General features: G+C 43.0%; 1 protein-coding gene across 1 annotated transcript in view; it reads left to right on the forward strand.

Moving 5' to 3' along the window:
- Positions 1–24,280, forward strand: part of LOC132403702 (serotransferrin-A-like) — a 134,102-nt gene that overhangs the window by 46,002 nt on the left and 63,820 nt on the right. The window contains exons 13-17 of the mRNA XM_059987290.1: positions 366–513; positions 10,103–10,167; positions 11,530–11,714; positions 15,042–15,231; positions 21,247–21,305. Coding sequence (XP_059843273.1) covers positions 366–513; positions 10,103–10,167; positions 11,530–11,714; positions 15,042–15,231; positions 21,247–21,305 — 647 coding nt within the window. The remainder of the gene's footprint in view (positions 1–365; positions 514–10,102; positions 10,168–11,529; positions 11,715–15,041; positions 15,232–21,246; positions 21,306–24,280) is intronic.

Genomic DNA, 24,280 nt, shown 5'->3' on the forward strand with positions numbered 1-24,280 from the left:
CAGTACGTGCATTTGACCTGGAACTTGATTCCTGGTCTGGGGAAAGTGCAGGAAAAAAGAGTAGGGGAGTTCTGTGTTATGGTGCAGGTGGCAAGCAGAGTGGATTAAACGGTGGATCATCAGAAAATAACATAATGCTGATAATAGACAGTGCTTTTCTTCATGCTATCCATGTTACTACTGCATTCGTTGGCATCTTGGACAATTTGGGAAGAAAGGCCTGCTTCTGAGCTTTATGTTTCTGTGATTCACTGAATAAGACAGACAAACTGCTGTTGGATTCAGATCGTCTAAAGTAACTGTTTGACGTTATAGACAGACTGGCTCTGGAGATCTATAAATATTTGTTTTATTTTTGGATAAAGCTACATTTTTCAACAAGAGTTGCGCCCCTGGAGCAGATGCTTCCCTGCATCCTAACCTGTGCTCCCTGTGCATCGGCAGTGAAAAGTCAACAGACAAGTGTGAAGCCAATACCAACGAGAGGTACTTAGGCTACAGTGGAGCCTTCAGGTAAATAAACACAAGCTTTCACAATATGTTTTCCATAACCATGATACACACTCTGCATCAGAGAAAAGAGCCTTAATGTTTTGCTGCTCTTGAAATTCAGCAGCCATGTTCAACAGAATAAAATCCCATGAGTTTAGAACATAGAGAATAGAACAATACAGCACAAAGATGTGCCCTTCAGTCTGCAATGTTGTGCAGAACCAATTAAATTAGTAATGAAATGGCCAACAAAATAATCCCTTCTGCCTGCACCAGGTCCATATCTTTCCATTTTCTTCACAGTCACACACTTATCTAAATGTCTCTTAATAGTCTCCAATGTCCCTGCCTTTCCCAACCCCCCCCCCCCCCCCCAGGCAGACGTGCAGACGTTCCAGGCATCCATCAATCTCTGTGTAAAAAAAAACTTGCCCCTCACATTTCCTTTGAACGTATTCCCTTTTGCCTTAAATGCATGCCCTCAGATGTTAGACATTTCAACCCTGGGAAAATGATATTGTCTTTTTTCTCCATCTATGCTTCTCATAATCTTATAAACCTCTTTCAAGTCTCTGCTCAGCCTAACTGCTCCAGAGAAAACTACTTGAGATTGTGGTGAAATTCTCATTGTAGCACCTGCCCCCTAAACCAGGCAACATCATGGTGAACCTTCTCTGCCTTCTGTCCAAAGCCTCAAAATCCTTCCTATAACTGAGTCACAAGAACGAGATGCAAAACTCTAGATGTAGACTAACTAAAGTTTTATAAAGCTGCAACATAACTTCCTGACTTTTGTACTTAAGAACTAGACTAATAAGAGCAAGTATGCCATATGCCTTCTTAACCACCCCATCAACCTGTGTAGCCACTACGAACATGGACCCCAAGATCCTTTAGCTCTTCAACACTGTTAAGAGTCTTGCTGATAACAGAGTACTGTCTCTTTACATTTGATCCATATAGATGCAACACTTCACATTTGGCCATGTTAAACTCCATCTGTCATTTCTCCATCCATATCTCTGTCTGATCTATATTTTGCTGTACTCTTTGTCAGTCTCCTATGCTGTCCACAATACCACAACTCTTCATGTCATCTGAAAACTTACTAACCCACTCATCTACATTTTCATCCAGGTCAATTATAGTCATCACAAAAAGCAAAGGGCCCAGTACTGGTCTCCGAGGAAGATCACTCCAGCAAGACCACTGCCTTGATGGGCAAGCCAGTTCTGAATTAGAAACATAGATCCTAAATCAGCCTCCCTTGTCAAACACTTTATTAAAATTCATGTTAAAAAGCATTCACAGCTCTACCTTCATCAATCACCCTTATCACCTTGTCAAGAAGCTCAGTCAAGTTCGTAAAACACAACCTGCCCCATACAAAGCCATTCTGGTTCTTCTTAATTAGGCCACGGTTTTCCAAACACTCATGAATCCTATCCCCAAGAGTCTTCTGCCCATAACAGAATAAATGACCTGATAAACTGGGCACAGTTATATTATACACCAAGTAGAGCCACTGCTTCACAACTTCAGCAGCCCGAGCTTGATCCTCATTTTGCGTTTGTCTGAGTGAAATTTGTATGTTTTCCTCATAACCCCTTGAGGGGTTCCTTCAGGCACTCTAATTTAATTTCACATCCCAAAGACATTGTAGGAATTTCAGGAAAGAGACTAGCATGAATAAAACAGTGCCTGACTGGCAAAAGGCAAGGAGTTGGAATAAAGGGAGCCTTTTCTAGTTGGCTGAGGGTGACTAGTGGGATTTCACTGGAGTCAGTGTTGGGACCACTTCTTCTACATTATATGTCAATGACTTGGATAATGAAATTGATGGCTTTGTGGCAAGGATCGCAGATGATAGAGGGGCACATAGTTTTGAGGAAGTAAAGAGGCTGCAGAATAGGAGAATAGGGAGTTAAGAAGTTGAGAAGCAGGACCTTGGGATTACTGCCTGTGCTATGTGACAGATGAGTATAGGAATAGAATGAGGTGGAGGATAAATGCATGGCTGTGGGATTGGAGCAGGGGGCAGGGATTCAGATTTTTGGATCATTGGGACCTCTTCTGGGGCAGGTGTGACCTGTACAAAAAGGATAGGTTGCACTTGAATCCCGGGGGACCAATATCCTGGTGGGGAGGTTTGCTAAGGCTACTGGGGAGAGTTTAAGCTAGAAATGCTGGGGGGTGGGAACCGAACTGAAGTGACGGAAGAAAGGGAGGTTGGCTCACAAATAGAGAAAGCTTGGAGACAGTGAGAAAGGGAGGATAGGCAGGTGATAGAGAAGGGACACACTCAGCCCAATGGTTTGAGATGTGTCTATCTTAATGTGAAGAGTATCACGAATAAAGCGGATGAATTTAGAGCCTGGATCAGCACTTGGAGCTATGATGTTGTGGCCATTACAGAGACTTGGATGGTGCAGGGGCAGGAATGGCTACTTCAAGTGCCAGGCTTTAGATATTTCAGAAAGGATAGGGAAGGAGGCAAAAGAGGTGGGGGCATGGCACTGTTGATCAGATATGGTGTCACCACTGCAGAAAAGGAGGAAGTCATGGAGGGGTTGTCTACGGAGTCTCTGTGGGTGGAAGTTAGGAATAGGAAAGTGTCAATAACTCTACTGGGTGTTTTTTATAGACCACCCCATAGTAACAGGGACATCGAGGAACAGATAAGGAGACAGATTCTGGAAAGGAGTAATAATAACAGGGTTGTCGTGGTGGGAGATTTTAATTTTCTAAGTATTGATTGGCATCTCCCTGGGGTGAGTGGTTTAGATGGGGTAAAGTTTGTTAGTCGTGTTCAGGCAGGTTTCTTGACACAATATGTAGATAAGCCTACAAGAGGAGAGGCTGTACTTGATCTGGTATTGGGAAATGAACCTGGTCAGGTGTCAGGTCTCTCAATGGGAGAGAATTTTGGGGATAGTGATCACAATTCTATCTCCTTTACCACAGCATTGGAGAGGGATAGGAGCAGACAAGTTAGGGAAATGTTTAATTGGAGTAAGGGGAAATATGAGGCTATCAGACAGGAACTTGGAAGCATAAATTAGAAACGGAAATGTACAAAAGAAATATGGCAAATGTTCAGGGGAGAATAGGACCGATCAAGTGTGACAAAGGAAAAGTGTCTCTGGAAATGGAGGAAATAGCGGACGTAACTAATGAATACCTTGCTTTAGTATTCACTATGGAAAAGGATATTGGTGATTGCAGGGATGACTTGCAGTGGACGGAAGAGCTTGAGCATGTAGATATTAAGGAAGAGGATGTGCTGGAGGTTTTGGAAAGCATCAAGTTGGATAAGTCACTGGGACCAGACAGGATGTACCCAAGGCTACTGTGGGAGGAGAGGGAGGAGATTGCTGAACCTCTGGCAATGATCTTCGCATCATCAATGGGGATAGGAGAGGTTCCGGAGGATTGGAGGGTTGCGGATGTTGTTCCTTTATTCAAGAAAGGGAGTAGAGATAGCCCAGGACACTATAGACCAGTGAGCCTTACTTCAGTGGTTGGTAAGTTGATGGAGAAGATCCTGAGAGGCAGGATTTATGAACATTTGGAAAGGCATAATATGATTAGGAATAGTCAGCATGGCTTTGTCAAAGGCAGGTTGTGCCTTACGAGCCTGATTGAATTTTTTGTGGATGTGACTAAACAATGTAGCAACTACACCCCCAAGTGACTCTCGTTCATCTAGGATAAACCGGTGGTGACCCCGCCAACACTGTAATTGCGTTGGTGTGGATATTGTGTGACGCACACCGGTACAAACCCGCGACATAAAATATCAGACAGTACACAATATGCAAGTAAATGACTGCACTTTATAATTATTCCTTGGTGAAGGGTTAGTAGAAACAAATAAAATAAAGGTGCCAAATCAGTAAATTCACCAGTTTTGTGCACAAGAAAGTTGAATGCATTGGAGCTCACGCCTCCGGATCCTCCACAATGACCTCCGAGCCTCCGATAACCTCCCCACTGCCAAATTCAGGTATCCGTCATCCCGGGACTCTGTCCACTCCCCACACGTCCGTCCTCTTCGCTTGCCTCCCTGACCATGCACGGAGGTTTTCACCCAGGTTCCCAGACATAAGAAAGAATAAATACATACAAACAAGCTGGATGAACGTTGAAACGGATGCTGCCCGACCTGCTGAGTTCATCCAGCTTGTTTGTACATGTTGATTTGACCACAGCATCTGCAGTGTACTTTGTGTTTATAAGAAGGAATAGCACTTCTCCCATTGGACAGTAAACCCGTTATCAATAATTATAACCAAAACAACCTGCTGCTGAGAACAACAGAGACCCCATGTTACTTTACATTACAGAGAAGCCATTTTATTAACCTTAGCAGTTAACATGGGAGAGAAACCACTATTACACAAGGTAGAGCCGTAGATGTGGTGTATATGGATTTCAGCAAGGCATTTGATAAGGTACCCCATGCAAGGCTTATTGAGAAAGTAAAGAGGCATGGGATCCAAGGGGACATTGCTTTCTGAATCCAGAACTGGCTTGCCCACAGAAGGCAAAGAGTGGTTGTAGGCAGGTCATATTCTGCATGGAGGTTGGTAACCAGTGGTGTGCCTCAGGAATCTGTTCTGGGACCCCTATTTTTCATGATTTTTATAAGTGACCTGGATGAAGAAGTGGAGGGATGGGTTAGTAAATCTACTGATGACACAAAGGTTTGGGGTGTTGTCGATAGTGTGGAGGGCTGTCAGAGGTTACAGCAGGACATTGATAGGATGAAAAACTTGGCTGAGAAGTGGCAGATGGAGTTCAACCCAGATAAGTGTGAGGTGGTTCATTTTGGTAGGTCAAATATGATGGTAGAATAGAGCATTAATGGTAAGACTCTTGGCAGTGTGGAGGATCAGAGGGATCTTGGGGTCCAAGTCCATAGGACAATCAAAGCTGCTACGCAGGTTGACTCTGTGGTTAAGAAGGCATACAGTGCATTAGGCTTCATCAACCGTGGGATTGAGTTTAAGAGCTGAGAGGTAATGTTGCAGCTATATAGGAGCCTAGTCAGACCCCACTTGGAGTACTGTGCTCAATTCTGGTCGCCTCACTCCAGGAAGGATGTGGAAACTATAGAAAGGGTGCAGAGGAGATTTACAACGATGTTACCTGGAATGGGGAGCCTGCCTTATGAGAATAGGTTGAGTGAACTCTGCCTTTTCTCCTTGGAGCGATGAAGGATGAGAGGTGACCTGATAGAGGTGTACAAGATAATGAGAGGCATTTATCGTGTGGATTGTCAGAGGCTTTTACCCAGAGATGGAATGGCTAGCATGACAGGGCATAGTTTTAAGGTGCTTGGAAGTAGGTACAGAGGAGATATCAGGGGTAAGTTTTTTATGCAGAGAGCATTGAGTGCATGGAATGGGCTGCCAGTGGCAGTGGTGGAGGCGGAAACCATAGGTCTTTTAAGAGTCTCCTGGATGGCTACATGGAGCTTAGAAAAATAGAGGATTATGGGTAAAGCCTAGGTAGTTCTAAGGTAGGGACATGTTCAGCACAGCTTTGTGGGCCGAAGGGCCTGTATTGAGCTGTAGGTTTTCTATGTTTGTAAGGAGCAAGAAAGTGGTAAATGAAATACAATGTTAGAAAATCCATGGTCATGCACTTTAATTGGAGATTTAATTTAATAAAAGTGCAGACTATTTTTTAAAAGGGAGAGAATCCAAAAATCAGAGATGCAAAGTGAATTTGGAGCTCTTGTGCAGAATACTCTAAAAGAGCTTGCAGGTTGAATCGATGGAGAGGAAGGCAAATGCAATGTCAGCATTGATTTCGAGGTTGTGAATACAAGATCAGAGATGTGATGCTGAGGCTTTATAAGGCACTGATAAGACCTCACCTTGAGTATTCTGAACAGCTTTGGGCTCCTCATCTAAGAAAAGATATGCTGGCATTGGGGAGGGAGAAGAGGTGGTTCACAAGAGTGATTCTGGGAATGAAAGGGTTATCATAAGAGGAACATTTGATGACTCTGGGTCTGTATTCACTGGAATTTAGAAGGATGAGGGGGGATCTCATTGAAACCTTTTGAATGTTGAAAGGTCTAGTCAGAATAGATGTGGAAAGGATATTTCCCAATGTAGGTGAGTCTATGACAAGAGGGCACAGTCTCAGGATAGAAGGTCATCCATTTGAAACAGAGATGCAGAGCAATTTCTTTAGCCAGAGTGTGGTGAATTTGTGAAATTTGTTACCACAGACAGTTGTGGAGGTCAGGTCATTGGGTTTATTTAAAGCAGAGATTGATAGGTTCTTGATTGGAATTGGCATCAAAGGTTACAGGGAGAAGACTGGGGAGTGGGGCTTAGGAGGGGAAAAAGGATCAGCCATGATTGAATGGTGGAGCAGACTTGATGGGCCAAATTACTTAATTCTGCTCCTACGTCTTGTGATCTTCTGGTCTAACTCAACACTGCTTACCCCTCCACCAATCTTCGTATCATCTGCAAACCTGGCAACAAGCCATGTATTCCATCATCTAAATAATTTATATACAGCACTGACCCCTGCGGAACACCACTAGTCACTGGCAGCCAACCAGACAAGGATCCTTTTATTCCCACTCACTGCCTACTACCAATCAGTCAATGTTCTAACCATGTCAGTAACTTTCCTGTAATACCATGGGCTCTTAACTTGGTAAGCAGTCTCATGGCACCTTGTCAAAGGCCATCTGAAAGTCTAAATATACAACATCAACTACATCCCCTTTATCTATCCTACTTTTAATCTCCTCAAAGAATTCCAACAGGTTCGTCAGGCAGGATTTTCCCTGAAAGAAACCATGCTGACTTTGTCCTATCTTATTGGGTGTCATCAAGTACGCTATCACCTCTTCCTTAAAAATTAACTTCAACATCTTCCCAACCGCTAAGATCAGGCTAATTGGTCTATAATTTCCTTTCTGCTGCCTTCTGCTTTTGTTAAAGAGTGGAGTGACATTTTCCAGAGTCTAGTGATATTTGAAGGGTCATTGCTAATGCCTCCATAATCTCTAAAGCTGCCTCTTTCAAAACTCTAGGGCACAGTTCACCTGGTCTGGGTGACTTATGTACTTTAGGTCTTCCAGCTTTTTGAGCACCTTCTCCCCTGTAATAGTAACTGCGCTCACTTCTCTTCCCTCGCACCCTTCAACACCTGGCACGCTGCTAGTGTCTCCCACAGTGAGGGCTGATGCAAAATTCTCATTTAGTTCATCAGCCAGCTCCTTGTCCCCCATTATTATTTCCCCCGCCTCATTTTCTAGTAGTTCTATACCTACTCTCATCGTTTTTTTTATTTTTTACATACTTGAAAAAGCTTTTACTATCCACTTTGATATTGCTAGTGTGCTTTCATATTTCATCTTTTCTCTTCTAATGATTCTTTTCGTTGCTCTCTGTAGGTTTTTAAAGGCTTACCAATCCTCTATCTTCCCACTAATTTTTGCTTTGTTGTACGCCCTTCCTTTTGTTTTAATATTAGCTTTGACTTCCCTTGTCAGGAGAAGGTTGTAATATTTTCCCATTTGAGTATTTCTTTGTTTTTGGAACACATCTATCCTGCACCTTCTGCTTTTTTCCCAGAAACTCAGGCCATTGCTGCTCTGCTGTCAACCCTACCAGCAGCTCTTTCCAATTTACTTTGGCCAACTCCTCTCTCATACCACTGTAATTTTCCTTACTCAACTGAAATACTGCTATGTCAGACTTCTAGACATGTAGGTTAGTAAGTATATTTTCCCTAGTGCTTGGGTGGGGGGTAAAATCTGGGGGCGGTTGATGGGAAAGTGGGGAGAATGAAATGGCATTATTGTAAGAATAATATCAATAGCTGATTGATGGATGCCATGGACTCAGCATCATTTCCATGATTCTATGACTCGATTAATTGGATTTTTAGTGCTGTTTGGGAGAGAAATTGAGCTGGATTATAATGCAGGCTCCAGTGCTTCACTTCAAAACCTGTGCCATGTATGTTTCACGCCCCTCTGAAGGGGCATTGGGTTCCTTAATTTAACAAGAAACCTAGGCAAGGATGGTAAGGAGTAACTGCAGGAGTATCCGGGACTAGAATTGAGACACATTTAGAAGACTAAGATAAAAACAGGGATCTTGACTTGGTGTTCGACGAGAATCCAAATAAAACAGAAATCCTAAACACAATCAAAGAGTGAAACAAAGCTGATCTGATGGATTGAGCACCGAACCTGAGTTCAGGTGCTCTTTAAATATACAAATCCTGGCACCAAAACATGGCCACCAATTAGTGGGGCAGGCCTGAATCTTCAAAGGGAACTGTACCTCGGCATTGGTAGTTGTGAACTTCCCATAATTCAGGATATTTATAAAGACAGGTGTGTAAAAAGGGCCTGTAGGATCATTGGGGACCAGAGTCATCCCAACCACAATCTGTTCCAGCTGCTACCATCTGGGAAGTGCTCCTGCAGCGTAAAAGCCAGGACCAACAGGCTCTGGAACAGCTTCTTCCAGCAGGCCATCAGACTGATGAACTTGCACTGATTTGTGTGCATTCTATGTTACATTGACCGTTCTATTTATTATAAATTATTATAAATTACTATGATTGCACATTGCACATTTAGACGGAGACGTAACATAAAGATTTTTACTCTTCATGTATGCGAAGGATGGAAGAAATAAAGTCAATTCAATGCCAGCTATCCATACTGCAGAAAACTGGAGCATCTAAACCCCTGGAGCTGGCGAGGTTGGCTGCATACCGTAACACTTAATTTAACACCTCACTTTGAAGAGCTGCATGCCTGACTGTGCAATAGTCCTGCAGCACCACTCTGATGTGTCAGCCTGGAATTTTGTAAAGTATCTAACTCAGAGGCTGAATGTTGACATCTGCAAAGAGGAGAAATTTTCTCTGAAAATTCATGGCGACTTTACTCCCTCCTCCTCCTCCTTCTCTGCATAACTTGTCCTGCTGTGTTCAATCTCCCAGTTAAGGCATCATCTGGTTTGTTCCAAAGGCACATCTGTACACCCCTGTCAGTCAGACTATGTGAAGTAGAGACAAGTCTACAGCTGGTAACCAACAAACAGTTGCTGACATCTAGCAGCAGCCAGGAGAAGTTAGTGCACAAGTAATCAATGATCCTTTTAAGTTTTGCTCTTTGGGTAGTAGAAGTGCCTTGTAGAAGTGTCTGTATGATCAGCTAAGTGAGGTTGAAGGATGGAGTTAGCAGCACTTGCAAATGCCAGATTGTCCTCACTACACAATAATTGGCATCGTTATCAGCCTGCTCTGTCTATTCCAGCACATGCTAACTCCATCGTCAACATGGCCTCTGGCATGGCATGTCCCATTTCCTTCCTATGTAGAGGGAGACCATTCAGCCTATCAACTCTATGTTGGCTCATAGCAATTCCAGCCCACCGCTTATTTTTCTGTACCTTGTTCTCCCCAAATTCCCATCAACTGCTGCCCAGAATCTAGTTGTAAACACTTTCATACCAAGGCACCATTTTGATTCCCCAGTAAATGAGCAGTAGTAATCCTAACTTGTCGATCTTACAGTCTAGACTAACAATAAATTTGCCTATGTCTCTTCCAGGTGCCTGGTTGAAAAGGGTGATGTGGCTTTCATTAGGCACACCACTGTGTCTGAGAACACTGATGGTATGTGGATCTCTTGGGATGTCTTTGCTCTGTGTGCCAGAAGTTCTGCCATGATTTTCTACTTTGTCCAGAGCTGGGCTGGTCAATCCCCAGGCTAAAGATTATGACCAGAGGGCAGCATGGTAGTGTAGTGTTTAGTACATCCCTTTGCAGATCCAGCGACCCAGGTTCAATTCCCACTACTGTCTGTAAGGAGTTTGTATGTTCTCTCTGCAACTGAATGGGCTTCCTTTCAAAGACTTACCAATGGGTAAGTTCATTGTAAATTGTCCCATGATTAGGCTAGGGTTAAATAAAGGGTTGCTGGGCTACTCAGCTGGAAGGGCCTATTCAGTGCTGTATATGAACAAACAAACAAATACATACATACATAAATAAATAAAATGAAGATGATTTGCCAGTAGAGAAAAGTAGCTCTGAAGGGCTGGAGTGAAGGTAGGTAAAGGATGGCAGATAACAATGTTGGTGGTTCAAGCTTTCATAGCATTTAAAAAGCAGAGGGTAGAGGATGGCCAAGGAGTGAATAGAGTTAATTACAGAGATTGGAGGTATGACGAAGATGTAAAATATCTCCACTAGTGTGGATGATGTTGTGCGTGTACAGTAACTACACTGATGGAGGAGATCAAATGCCGTAAAACCTGTAGAAATGCACTTGCCTGAATTTATAAGGCAAAACCAATCCGGGTTACTCAGTCCAGGTTCAACTGTGTAGTCAAACCAGAATGAATCAGAGTTATAGCAATAATATCACTGCAGATTTACTTCTATTCAAATGTTACTAGGTCTCTTGATGGCATCAACCATTAACAGTTAAATTGAAGATGATTTTACAAAGGCTGTCACCATAACTTTTCACATACTGAAAACCAGTTGTCCCATTGGATGCATGGTAGTTTCTTCTCCAGAGAAGAAATTCTTCTCTGGAGAAAGTAGGATACACAGAGCACCAGCCAGTAATTAAGGATGATTAAAATTAGGCGAGTATTTAGAATTTCATAACAGATGAATCTGATGAATTATAGTTAATATTGATGCATTAAACACAGAAATTTACAGCTCATTGGTAGGAAAATAAAATAATGCTGCACTCTCTCTCCTAAATTCATTCCATTGGCCTGAAAGCGGCTTCAAGCAGCTTCAAACAGCTCAAAATTTTGACCTGATTACACAACCCATTTAGCATTAATGGCGGAGGATCAATTCCAAGTCACCAGTATTCCATTCACCTCAAGGAATGTTTGAAATAAATGACCACTTGGATGTTTAAAAGCATAGAAAAAATGCAGTTTAGGGAAGTGGTTGAGTTAAAGACTGCTGAATATGTACGAAGTTTGTTATTTGAATCACTTTTGCTCTTAGGGAATGGAATGTTGGACTGGAACCGCAACTTGACTTCTGATAATTATTATCTGTTGTGCAAAAATGGGACCACAACTTCAGTTGATCAGTTCCTGAACTGTAACTTAGCGGAAGCCCCAGCACATGCTGTTATGACACGACCAGATAAGAGGGATGCGTTGCTCAAACTGCTGAAAGGTGAACAGGTGAGAGAGCATGAACCATTTTATTATCTAGCTTTATGCACTTGGAACTTGGTTGGAAATGGGACAGGGATGAAACCACCAGAAGCTGACAGCAGTGAATTAGACTGACATTCAATATCTAACTGTTGTGAAGCTGTCAGATTCAGTCAAAGTGGTTAACTCTGGGTCTATGCCATGAGATTGGATGCTTAACTCAATAAAGCATATTATCAAAAGAGAAGTTGAGCATGAGTCTGTTGCTCATTGGTTCTTCCCACATAAATCCTAGGGAGCAAAGGAGTTAACAGGGGACAGGCAGGGTACGTGTGTAAAGCATTTTATTGCCCAGCTCTAAAAGTTGTTAGGTTTATTGAGGAATTACAGCAAGGTGAAATCTACTGGAGGTCGATGCCACCAACCAATGATTCACAGATTACTCAGGACCACAAAAATAAAATGGAATTCAGTTTTGGACTTCGAACTTTGAATCTTTTCAATAGAAAATTAGTTTGGCACTGGTCAGTGCGTTCCAGACAAATTCCTATTTTCATCAAAGGAAGCATGCCTTCTCAATGGGTGTTTAGAAGGCCTCGGTGAAGAGTACATCAACCACCATTTCCAGGTCTCTACTGAGAACGAGGAAGGGAAAGTTCAAAGTAAATTTATTATCAAAGTACATATATGTCGCAGTATACAGTCCTGAGATTCATTTGTTAAGGGTGATGACACCATTTCAGTTTCAATTATTCTTGTAAAGCATGAAACAAACACCAAAATATGTGAGACTTCTTTCAGCTACAAATCAAGACAGCTGAAACCCACCACAGCTCAAAGGCATTGCTTACTCATTATTCAAGTTCATGAGGAAGCATGTTTGAACGTGGCTTGGAAATACATCACAATTGACAAGATGCTTTATTAGTGCTGTGGATTCAGGGATTCTCAAGGAACTGAACATTTTAGTTACTAAATGCCAGTTACACATACTTACGATGAACATCCAATCCCTTTGCATCTCCTTACCACAACAAGATGGTATGAAGGATTTTCACCTCTTTCTTGAACATGCATCTGATCAGTCCACCACCAAAATAATTTGTCCAGTTAAACTCACTCTTATATTGAACAACTTCACTCATAATCCATGTCAAAAGTATAGTTTATTTTTGCCTACCACTCCACCATCCACCATAATCATCTTCAATAGAATTCCTCCACCAGTTACATCTTCACTTTCGCTTTTCACCTTTCTGATGGGACTGTTCTGTCAGTCCTGATTCATTCTCCAACTCTGACAGGCACTTCCCTTCTCAATGCATTTTCCCATGTAATGGTTAGAGATAAACACACCCATCCTTTAAACCTTTACTCCCCACCACCCAAGGGACCAATACTCCTTCCAGGTGGAGAGGTGAATCACTTGTACTTCTTCCAGTTTAGTGCACAGCATTCAGTGTTGATTTTGTGGTCTCCTCTACCTCAGAGAAACCAAATGAAGATTAGGGAGTCATTTTGCAGAGAACTTCTATTCAGTTCACAGGGATGACCACAAGCTTTTACTTAATAGTCTCTTTAATTCTCTTCATCATGTCCATTCTAATTCTCTGCCTTTGTCCTTTTGTGTTGTCGCAATGATAACCAACCTAAGCTTGAGGAACAGAACTCCTCCTCCACCTGAGCAGGTAGCAACCCTCAAAACTCAACACTGAATCTTGCAGTTCCAAGTTAACTTTCTTTTCTTTCTGTAAATGTGGTAACATATTTCCATTTCAATTTAGTTATTTTCACTCTCTCTGTTTTGTCTTCACCTTCTAGTACTTTAAGTAAATTTTACTTTGGCAGCCTCACAGTACACACCCTCCACCCTTTCTCTTCTTTGTCATAACACAGTGCTTTTCTCAGTTTTTTGTCTTTGGAAGGGTCCCTAACTAGAAACAGTAACTCAGTTTCTCTTTCTACAGAAGCTGCCTGACCTGCTGACTATTTCCATTTCTCCAGTTATATCCTTTGTAGGTTTCCTAGATAGTCAGAGTGAAGGAAGGCTGTAAGGATTCTTGCATGACAGAATGAAAAGCTACCTTTTCATGGCATTAAATAATGGTTACCCTCTGAGAGAACGCAGCTGGAATGGTGTAAGATATGTGATATGTTAGACCATAAGATCATAAGACATTGGAGTGAAATTATCCATTTAGGCTCTCAGGTTTGCTCTGCCATTCCATCATGATTGATTTATTATCTCTCTTTTGGCTTCTTCCTGTAACCTTTTTCACACCCGGATTAATCAAGAACCTATCAATATCTGCTTTAAATATACCCAGTTACTTGGCTTCAACAGCCACCTGTGGCAATGAATTCTGCAGATTCTCTACCCTCTGACTAAAGAAATTCTTCCTCACCTCTGTTCTAAAAGGATATCCTTCTATTCAGAAGCTGTGCCCTCTGGTCCTAGACTCCCTCATAATAGGAAATATCCTCTCCTCATTACTCTGTCTGGACCTTTCAATATTCAATGGGCTTCAAGGAGGTCTTTCCCTCATTTTTCTAAACTCCAGCAAGAACAGGCCCTGAGCCATCAAATACATTAATCCTTTATACAATAACCAAATATATTAACCCTTTCATTTATGGAACCTCCTCTGAACTCCAAGTGCGGTCTGACCAATATGTTTGAAAACCTCAGCCTTGCATCCTTGCTTTTATGTTCTAGTCCTCTTGAAATAAATGCTAACATTACATTTTCCTCTCTCACCACCAACTCAACCTGCAAGTTCATCTTTAAGGAAATCTGCATGAGGACTCCTAAGTCCCTTTGCACCTTTGAGATTTGAATTTTCTTCCTGTTTAGAAAGTAATGTATGTTTTTATTTCTTCTATCAAGAAGAATGACTATGAAGTTCCCTACACTATATTCCATCTGCCACTTATTTGCCTATTCTTCCAATCTGTTTAAATCATTCCACAAATTCCCTACTTCCTCAACACCACCTGCCCCATAAACTTGGCTACAAAGCCATCAATTCCGACATCTACATTATTGACATATTATTTTAAATTGTCTCACTTCTGTTTAATATGTTCTTTTGTACGTTTGGCACAGTTACTAAAACATACCATTCAGAAGTACAGTCAATATTCCCTCCTCCAAAAGGTTCTTGGGAAAAGAGATGGACAGTTCATTTGAGGTTATATATTGAGGTTATATTGGAGAATGTTTAGGTAACTTTTCTCATCTGTCCTTGAAAGCCTGAACTCCCATCACTGAATCTTCATTTCAAATACAGTATTGATAATTCACACAGACATGTTGTGTGTAATTGTTGACAATGCCATGTTCCTTTACTCCAGCTGAAACACGGCCGTAATGGAACCATGCAAGACACCTTTCAGATGTTCAGTTCAGGCTCATTTTCAGGGAAGGATCTCCTTTTTAAGGATTCAACTCAATGCCTCATTGAAGTTCAAAGTGATTACAGAAGATTTCTGACTGAAAATTATATCAAAATATTGGAAGCAGTTCATGCTTGTGAACCTCCTGGTAAGTGGTAGTGAAATATGCAATTAATCCGTTTGTTTTGCCCATAGATTGTATGATTCTACTGTGCATTTAAACTTGTTGAAATATGATTTCTCCTTTCAAGTTCTCCAGAGTCTTGGTACATTCTGGGTTTAGTAGTGTTGGTATTTGTTTATTTGGGAGTTGGAGAGGGTTATCACCCTCACAGGTAGGACAACTGAACATGCAGATATGTTAAAATGTCACACTTCTGCACATTATTTGCTCCTCTAATTCTAACACAGATGTGCTGTTGAAACAGAGTCAAAGGAGGAATTATATTCCTTTATCTGACTTAGTGGATTTCATTTTATTAGTTGATGGTATGGAGTGGAGAAGATGAAGGAAGTGGGATCCCTTTATTCACTGTCGTAACATGTAGTTTACTTGACCTGGAAGTTTTAATATTAAAAATGCCAATGTTCTATTCTTTACCACTAATTTTTTCTCATCTGGAAAAGAGCAAAAGTTGAGAAAGAGATTATATTAATTTATTGCTACTGGTGGCAATTACATGGAGAATATTGCTATAATGTTCTGGGTACCTGTTGCTCTATTTTACAGATATCCTGGAAGCATGTGCCTTTAAAAATTGCTGAACTTCATGGTGATTATCTGACTGGGAGTTACATCTCATGTCCTGGACATCTAACTACAATGATATCCATTTTACATCTAAAAAATCAGTTTTTAGCATTTCACAGATGCTCTGTAGGTATGGTGAGCTGTATATCACCCTGTCAGAAATAAATAATTGATTCTTTTCCTACAAAACATAATAAACTATAATTAGCACACTGAGGCTTGGTGTGATGTGTTTTGTAACAGTGATGGTGTCTTTGTGAATAATTAGTTTTACTTTTCAAAAGAAGTTCTTTCCAAGACTTCTCACTACTGCAACTCTGCCCTAATGATATGGATATCACATTTCCTCCCTCAAGTGATAGTAATCAATTTCATTCAATAAAAGCGGACAAAGGATATTTTGTAATACGGAAGTGTTTCAAGTGAGATACCATGCAAGTCCTCAGTGAGTGGAATAAATGATCCCCTGAGATGTCAGGCTGTCAAGGGGGGCCGGATGGACCCAAATGCAGGCCGCAGGCATTGAAGTACTGGGGGGAGGACAGGATGGGGACGCCATGGCACTTAAGGGTAGCTGGGGTTCAGGCAGGTGGAGCAGAGCGGCTCCTGAATTCCAGGCAGGTGCAGCGGAGCGACTCCTGAAGTTCAGGTTCAGGTAGACAGGCTCCCGGGGTTCAGGCAGGCAGATCCTTGAGGTTCAGGCGGCAGGTCCTCGGGGTTCAGGCAGGCAGGTAGACAGGTTCAGTTAGTCAGGTCCCCGGGTTCAGGCAGTCAGGTCCCCAGGTTCAGTTAGTCAGGTCCCCGGGTTCAGGCAGACAGGTAGACAGGTCCCCGGGTTCAGGTAGTCAGGTCCCCAGGTTCAGTTAGTCAGGTCCCCGGGTTCAGGCAGGCAGGTCCCCAGGTTCAGTTAGTCAGGTCCCCGGGTTCAGGCAGACAGGTAGACAGGTCCCCGGGTTCAGGTAGTCAGGTCCCCAGGTTCAGTTAGTCAGGTCCCCGGGTTCAGGCAGGCAGGTCCCCAGGTTCAGTTAGTCAGGTCCCCAGGTTCAGGCAGACAGGTAGTCAGGTCCCCGGGTTCAAGCAGACAGGTAGACAGGTCCCCGGGTTCAGGCAGACAGGTAGTCAGGTCCCCAGGTTCAGGCAGACAGGTAGTCAGGTCCCCGGGTTCAGGCAGACAGGTAGACAGGTCCCCGGGTTCAGGCAGGCAGGTAGTCAGGTCCCCGGGTTCAGGTAGTCAGGTCCCCAGGTTCAGGCAGACAGGTAGTCAGGTCCCCGGGTTCAGGCAGACAGGTAGTCAGGTCCCCAGGTTCAGGCAGACAGGTAGTCAGGTCCCCGGGTTCAGGCAGACAGGTAGACAGGTCCCCGGGTTCAGGCAGGCAGGTCCTCGGGGTTCAGGCAGGCAGGTAGTCAGGTCCCCGGGTTCAGGTAGTCAGGTCCCCGGGTTCAGGCAGGCGGACAGACAGGTCTAGGTGGCAATAGGCTAGCGGGGAGACCTCCCTGGGCAGGCCGCATGTATCCCGGATAGGGGCGCCTCCCAGGCGGAAACACTGGAGGCCTGGGCACGACGAGGAACCCTAGGCAGGTGCGGGCACTATCCCAGAGTTTGGGCAGAAGAGAAGGAGGGGGCAGAACCACCGCCGGGCCACGGCAGGTTGGCTGGAGCCGCCCGACAGAGGCAAGGGATAGTAACAGGCCGAACCACTACCAGGCCGAGGCAGGTCGGCCAGACATGCCCAACAGGGGCAAGGGGTAGGAACAGGCATAGGTCCAGGTTGACCAACACAACAGCCATGACAACGGGAAAACTCGGAAACGGCCGGCAGATCGTGCGGAACACAAAACCGAGCGGAGAAGCGGGACCAGCGCATGGGAAGAAATGTGGGAGAGTGGACCAACCTGGCAGTACTGGTACAGGCAGAGGAGCATGCTGAAGAATAGGTCTGAGCCCGGGCGGGATAACAGAATGCAGAGACAAGTTCGGAGCCGGTGGGGAAACGGAACAAAATGACCACCCAGCTGGTCCCAGTCCCAAGGCTCAATGAGTTACAGGTGTGTCTCCTCAAACCAGGAGGGTCCTAACTAGATCACGGGTGACGGGAGGGACAACTGCAGGACCCGGAGTCCGGAGCTCCCGGACCGGATCAAAACCCGGAACGCGGTTCCGGTTTGGACCCTGACAGAAGCTGAAAATACAAACATATTCTCCTCCTTCAGGGATCCCTCACCAACACTAAGATTGCAAACCAGACCATGCAAGAAATGCATCTGTGAATTGCCTGATATGTTAAGAGCATCTGGCTGCATACACATTAGCAAGCTAGGCAGATTTCTGAATTGAGATTGAGTGTTCTGGTCCAGAGTTATTCACCAGTTCAAAAAGGCAATAATTTTTTTCTTTAGGAGGCTGTCATTGAATATAATAGTGAATCTACTGACACACCAGTTTTCCAATGTGTACTACTTCCGGCAACTCTATGATTAGGGTATAGTTTCCTGACAGCTGCTGCCCTGTTAACAGCCTCTCTCTTGCACCCAGCTTCAGGTTGGTCAGTGTGGCTTCATTGCTGCTGGTCCTAATGCTCCTTTGGTTAGCCAACTGCTTTATTCCTGGGTCTCTCATCACTAGTGCTTGATCGCAATTCAGATATTGTACAAGCTGCTGAAAATGTATGCAGTGAAAATGAATAGGGAGTAAGCACTTGCTCCGCACTGATTTCCCTCCTGGCACTAATCTCTGTAAGAACGTCAAGTGCAATACCTGATCCTGCATCTTCTCCCTCACCCCACACCAGTCAGGCCCGAGTCGACCTTCCAGGTGAGGTGACTCTTCACCTGTGAGTCTGTTGGGGGGTCATCTCTTCTATCTATGCTCTCAGGATGACCTCCTTTACATCAGTGAGATATGATATGGATAGGGGGACAGCCTTGTCAAGCTATTCTTCATTCACCTCAAAATGTGGGATTTCCCAGTGCCCGCCCATTTCAATCCACTCTGACTCCGACATGTTGGTCCATGACCTCCTCTACTGCCAAAATGAGGCAACACTCAGGTTGGAAGAGCAACACCTCATATTCCACCCGTGTAGCCTCCAACCCAATGGCATGAATAGTGATTTCTCAAACTTCCAGCAATTTCTCCTCCCCCCGTCTTTTATCATTCCCAGATCTGGTACCACTCTCACCCTTTCTCATCTCCTCACCTGCCCATCACCTCCCTCCTCCCTCCCTTTCTTCCATAGTCCACCCTATTCGATTAATTCTGCTTCAGTCCTTTATCTCTTCCACCTATCACCTCCTCACTTCTCACTTCATCCCCCCCAACCCACCTACCTTCCTCTCACTTGATTCCACCTATCATCTTCTTGTTTGTACTCCTTCCCCTCCCCCACCTTCTTATTCTGGCTTCTCCCCTTTTCCGTTCCATCTTGATAAAGGGTCTTGGCCCATAATGCCATTGTTCATTTCCCTCCATAGATGGTACCAGATTTGCTGAGTTCTTCCAACAGTTTGTGTGTCTTACTGTGAAGTGCTAAAATTCAACATAATTCTAGATAAAAAAAACATTGTTGAAGTACTTTCACAGATGCAGCAATTATAATGATGCAGTTACCTCCTGTCCCTAATAAAGTGGCCACTGAATGTAAGTGTCTGGTGTCCTGCTGCTGTAGCCCATCCATTTCATTTCTAACATGCTGTGCATTCAGAGATGTACCACTGTTGTGATGTGTGGTTGTTTGAGTTACTGTTGCCTTCCTGTCAGTTTGAACCAGTCTGACCATTCTCCTCTGAACTCTCTCATTAACAAGGCAATTTCGCCCACAAAAATGCTGCTCACTGGTTTTCTTTTTTTGTTTTTTGTGAACTCTGGAATCTGTTGAGTGTGAAAATCCTAGATCAGCAGTTTCTTGTCACAGGTTGAGTCATACCTTCCCACTGCAAATGAAGATGCAATGAAGTGGAATTTAATTGCAAAGAAGCTCATTAACTGCCTACCCATTGAGACTCCTAAGTTCTGTGTAAACCTGAATGTCTGTGAAGCCATCACATTTTTTGGGATGTTGGCAAAACATACATATGCCTCTATTTCCCGAAGGAATTACAATATTAACAGCTATATAGATGCACAGGAAGCAACACCTCCTAAATTTAGAGACACATTGCTTAAGAGTTTATTTTAAACTGGAAGCCACAATCGTCTGGTAATTAGAAACAGGCTCATTTTCTTTTATCAAATGTGAGGAAATTAAGAAATCTTGGGTACAATTTAAATCAATAATTATTAAACAATAATACTGTGAAAAATACATTTCAATGGTTCAATCATCTTTAACAGTTCTCATCAAATCACTCCAGCTCTTCACTTTCCCCTGCCCCTTCCTTCTGTAATTTCCTCATAACTACAGCCCTCAGGACTCTGTGTTCTCTTAATTGCAACCTTCGTTAATTTCCTTCATCTCACCAATCGTAATTAATGCACTTAGTATCAGGTACTTTGCGTACTAATCCGTTGCCCAAGCTCCAATACCACACTCTTATACTGTAACCACTAATGAAATCCTGCATTCAAAAAATGGCCGAATCTAGTTTGGCTGCAAGCCTTGTTAGCAATGGTGCTGTACACATGGACTCTAGAATCAGATTCATTCCTCCAATTTAACTGGGACTCCGCGGAGGTTCTGGCACTGGCAAACATGCAGCAGGCACAAAAATTTTTAGAAGCGTGGCTCTTTTTTGTTAACTCTGTCAACAAACATGTAGAAATAGACTCTGTCTATGTACATATCCCTCAGAGCCAAAGAAATGTAAGCCAATAAAATTCAAAGGTCAACTGAAGCTGTAGGATTGAGGCAAGTGAATGGGGTGGGTGGGGGGGTGCTATATAACCTTGAGTACTCCCTGAGAGCAACACCAACAACTGTGCACTGAGGATGTCACCTCAACTGGTGATGAAACATCTGCAAACTAATTGCTAACCTCAGTGAACACCACATCAGCGAATACACTCCTCTCGGGCTTCCAGCTTGGTATAGGTATCGATTTTAACTGATGTTCTGAGGACAAAATCCGCCATCTTCATCAGAGATGATACCTAGCCTCGTCTAGTCCAGTGGTAAATATACCCCATTGTCTGCCTGCCTGATTGGTTAGTCCTCAACCAATCAGGTTTAAACTGTCCCACCTTGTTTACAATTATATTCCAGTTCTTACTTAGAATGAGACCATTATCTTTGCTAAAATTCTTGTTCCCTAGTCTTATTTCAATGGCTTCCTTCACCAGACAGTCCCAGAAGCCATTGCATGGCACAGTAGTTTAGTGTCATCGAAGTCAATCCTATGGCCATTGCAAATGCAATGTTCTGCTACCGCCATTTCTCCAGGTAACCCCGGATACACCTCCTATGCTTCTCGATGCAGGTTTCCACCATGCATCCCTTGTAGCCGATATACGTTGTTCCATATTCACAGGGAATCCTGTAAGCCACAGCCATCCTGTGTCCCAGGTCAGCTTTGATCTGCATAAGCTCAAATTCCCAGAACACAATGTTTGGAAAATCAATCTGGCATTCTGGTAGAGTCTTGCCAGTTTTGCCTCCATGGATAAAGAACTTGAAATTGTTCTGTTTGAGGCAAAAAGAGGTTGAGAGGGGAACTGAAACACCTGCAAGATTTATGTATATATAACAAAACTTCTGGGTTGCAGAGGATCACACATATCTAGACAATGATCCAAGGGTGATACGGAGAAAAGCCTTTATTTAGCAATGTGTGGTTATGATCTGGAGTAGGTGGTCTGTAGGTGTGGTGAATGCAGATCTAAATGCAGAATTTTATGAAATAAATATGCAATGTTTTAAGGTAAAAAAAATTACAGTATAATGGAGAAAGACAAGAGTAGTGCTTGATAAATTTCCCCACCAGCAAACTCATGGGTTGTACTTCGTCTAGCCTGGTCTTTCGACTCTTTATGGACAAAGGTATTATATTTGCTATTCTATCATCCTCTAGCACCTCCTCTTGATCAAGATCAATAGAAGATGATGCTCGGCTCTTCAGTTTTATTCCCATTTCCTTCAGGAACTCAAGGTTCATCCCAAATAAACCGGAAGATTTGTTTATTTAGGCAGGTCTAGCCTTTCCAATGCAATCCTTGCAATCAAGTTGAAAATAACATGCAGGCACATCATGTTCTAGAGCAAAAGGCAGCCTTCAGAGGGGTATCTAATGTAATTCGAGTTAATTCCCATTAGAAAGAGAGGAGAAACAAAGCCAAAAGAGAATACAATCAAACAAAGAAAGAGTATATAATGCACATAGTGTAGATGAATAGATCAAGGAAGAGCCAGGCTTATCACAGTAAGAAAGAAGAAGGATACAGCCTGCCTTTGAGGCAACACAGTGAAAACAATGCTTTGAATTCTGAGGGAAAATTGAGTGAAATAGAGTTGTGTACATGGAGTACGGAAGAATGAGAAGTGATCTTATTAGAATAGTTAAGGTTTTGGGGCCTTCAACAAGTACATTCCATGAGAATGCTTTGCCTGGAGAAGTGTAGGATGAGGAGCACGTTGACATTTGTGAATCTTAAGAATCCAATAGAGGGCAATAGTCGCATCAAAGCTCAGGTGGAAGAATGGTAGGGAATCAAGAACTGTGGAAAATGGGCAGAAGAGGATTGTTAAGACAAAGTATAGATCAGCCACAATGCCATCAAAGACCCAATTATAACAATGTGTGTTAGTCTCAGAGCAAGGAACTGAGTTTACAAAAGTCACATTTGCCAACAGCATGGAGAATGGTGCAAAGTAACCTATCAGGAAGATTGATGAATTAAGTACATGAAAAAGAGATTGATATATGATTTATAATATGGGAAATTGTGAAGCTAGTAATTGTTTTATTATTATCACACAGACTGGAATAAAGAAAAACTTTGCTCTGCATATTATCCACACAGATGAATTTATTAAAACAGCACTTTGAGGTAGTAGGAGGTAAAACTGTAACAGACGGCAAAGTAAATTGCTTACAATTAAAAGAAAGCGCAGTGCATGTAGACAGTAACATGCAAGGTCACAAGTGTGAGAGCTAGATCCAACTTATTGTACTGAGGGACCATTTAACAGTCCTACGCCAGCAGAACTGAAGCTAAATTTGAGCCTGGTGGTAGGTGGTTTCAGGCTTTTGTGTCTTTACTCTGATGGAAGAAAGGAGAAGAAGGAATATCTGTGTGGTTGGATTAGGCTTTGATTAAGAGGTTACCTTATTCAACTGGAAAAATAGCAAAGGATTGTTTCAGAGCAGAGGGATTACAGAACATTCTTTTGCAGTGATCTTAATGTTAAACAAAAAGCAGGCACACAGAGATGATATGTAATGAAAAAGGTAAACGAACACTGGTCTTTTTTTAAAAGGGGGGTTGGTGTGCTGCCTACTTACAGGGCAGTGGCCAGATGAACTCTCAGTTATATGGTTTCTTGCCTAATTTCCTGAATAAACATTTTAGCAGATAACTTGAGTCACACTGTTTACTGTGATGTCTGTGAGTTCTTTGCTGCTGGAGGTCCATGTTAAAAATACCCTTTCCATTTCCCTCACCACACTCTTACCTCTCGTCCTTATGTCCTCACTCTTCACCGCAGCAATACCCACATTTAATGATTAACCTCATAATTTCTGCCACCATCCATATGCCGTTGTCGTGGCTATCCCTCGAGGTCGAGGATGATGGTCTTCGTTCCATTTCCACAGAGCGAAGACGCCTGTGTGTGTATTTGTTTAACATGTACTTGATGTTGCACTCCAAGAAACACATGATACTTCACAAATCAACCAACTGATTCCAGTGGTGTGGAAACTATGATGATGGGAGCTGATGGATTTGATGCAGCCTTCATCCGCCTTCGCAGCCGTTGAGTTTGAAGTAACTTCATCCGCCTGTTCCACCGTTGAGATCTTGGTTGGATTGTTCTTTGTCAGGGACCTCACCCTCGACCTTACTGCCATGGATGACCCTACCAGGAGCATAGCTGCAGACGACATTGCTCTCAGGATCTCAGGACCACACAAGCTTCTCCACCTCAACAAGGTGACAATCTACGTCCATATAATTTCATCACCATACACATCATAGGACTTGGTAGGACTGGTCCACAAGTTAAAGGGTAGTGCAATGGTTAGCTGTATGAAAATGGCACTCTAGGTAGACAGGGTGGTGCAGAAGGCATTGGCCATACTGGCCTTCATCATCCAGGCAACTTTGCAAGTGAGTTAGATAGCAGATATACCTACAGTATATAAGACAACGTTGAGGGTTTGGTAACCTTGTTAGAGAAAACACGTCATTAAACTGGCAAAAATGATTTACAAGAATGTTGCCAGGACTTGAGTGCAGAGTTATAGGGAGAGATTGGGAAGGCTAGGACTTTATTCCTTGGTGTGTAAGAGACTG

This window comes from Hypanus sabinus, chromosome 2, assembly GCF_030144855.1.
Source record: "Hypanus sabinus isolate sHypSab1 chromosome 2, sHypSab1.hap1, whole genome shotgun sequence".
NCBI classification, from domain to species: domain Eukaryota; kingdom Metazoa; phylum Chordata; class Chondrichthyes; order Myliobatiformes; family Dasyatidae; genus Hypanus; species Hypanus sabinus.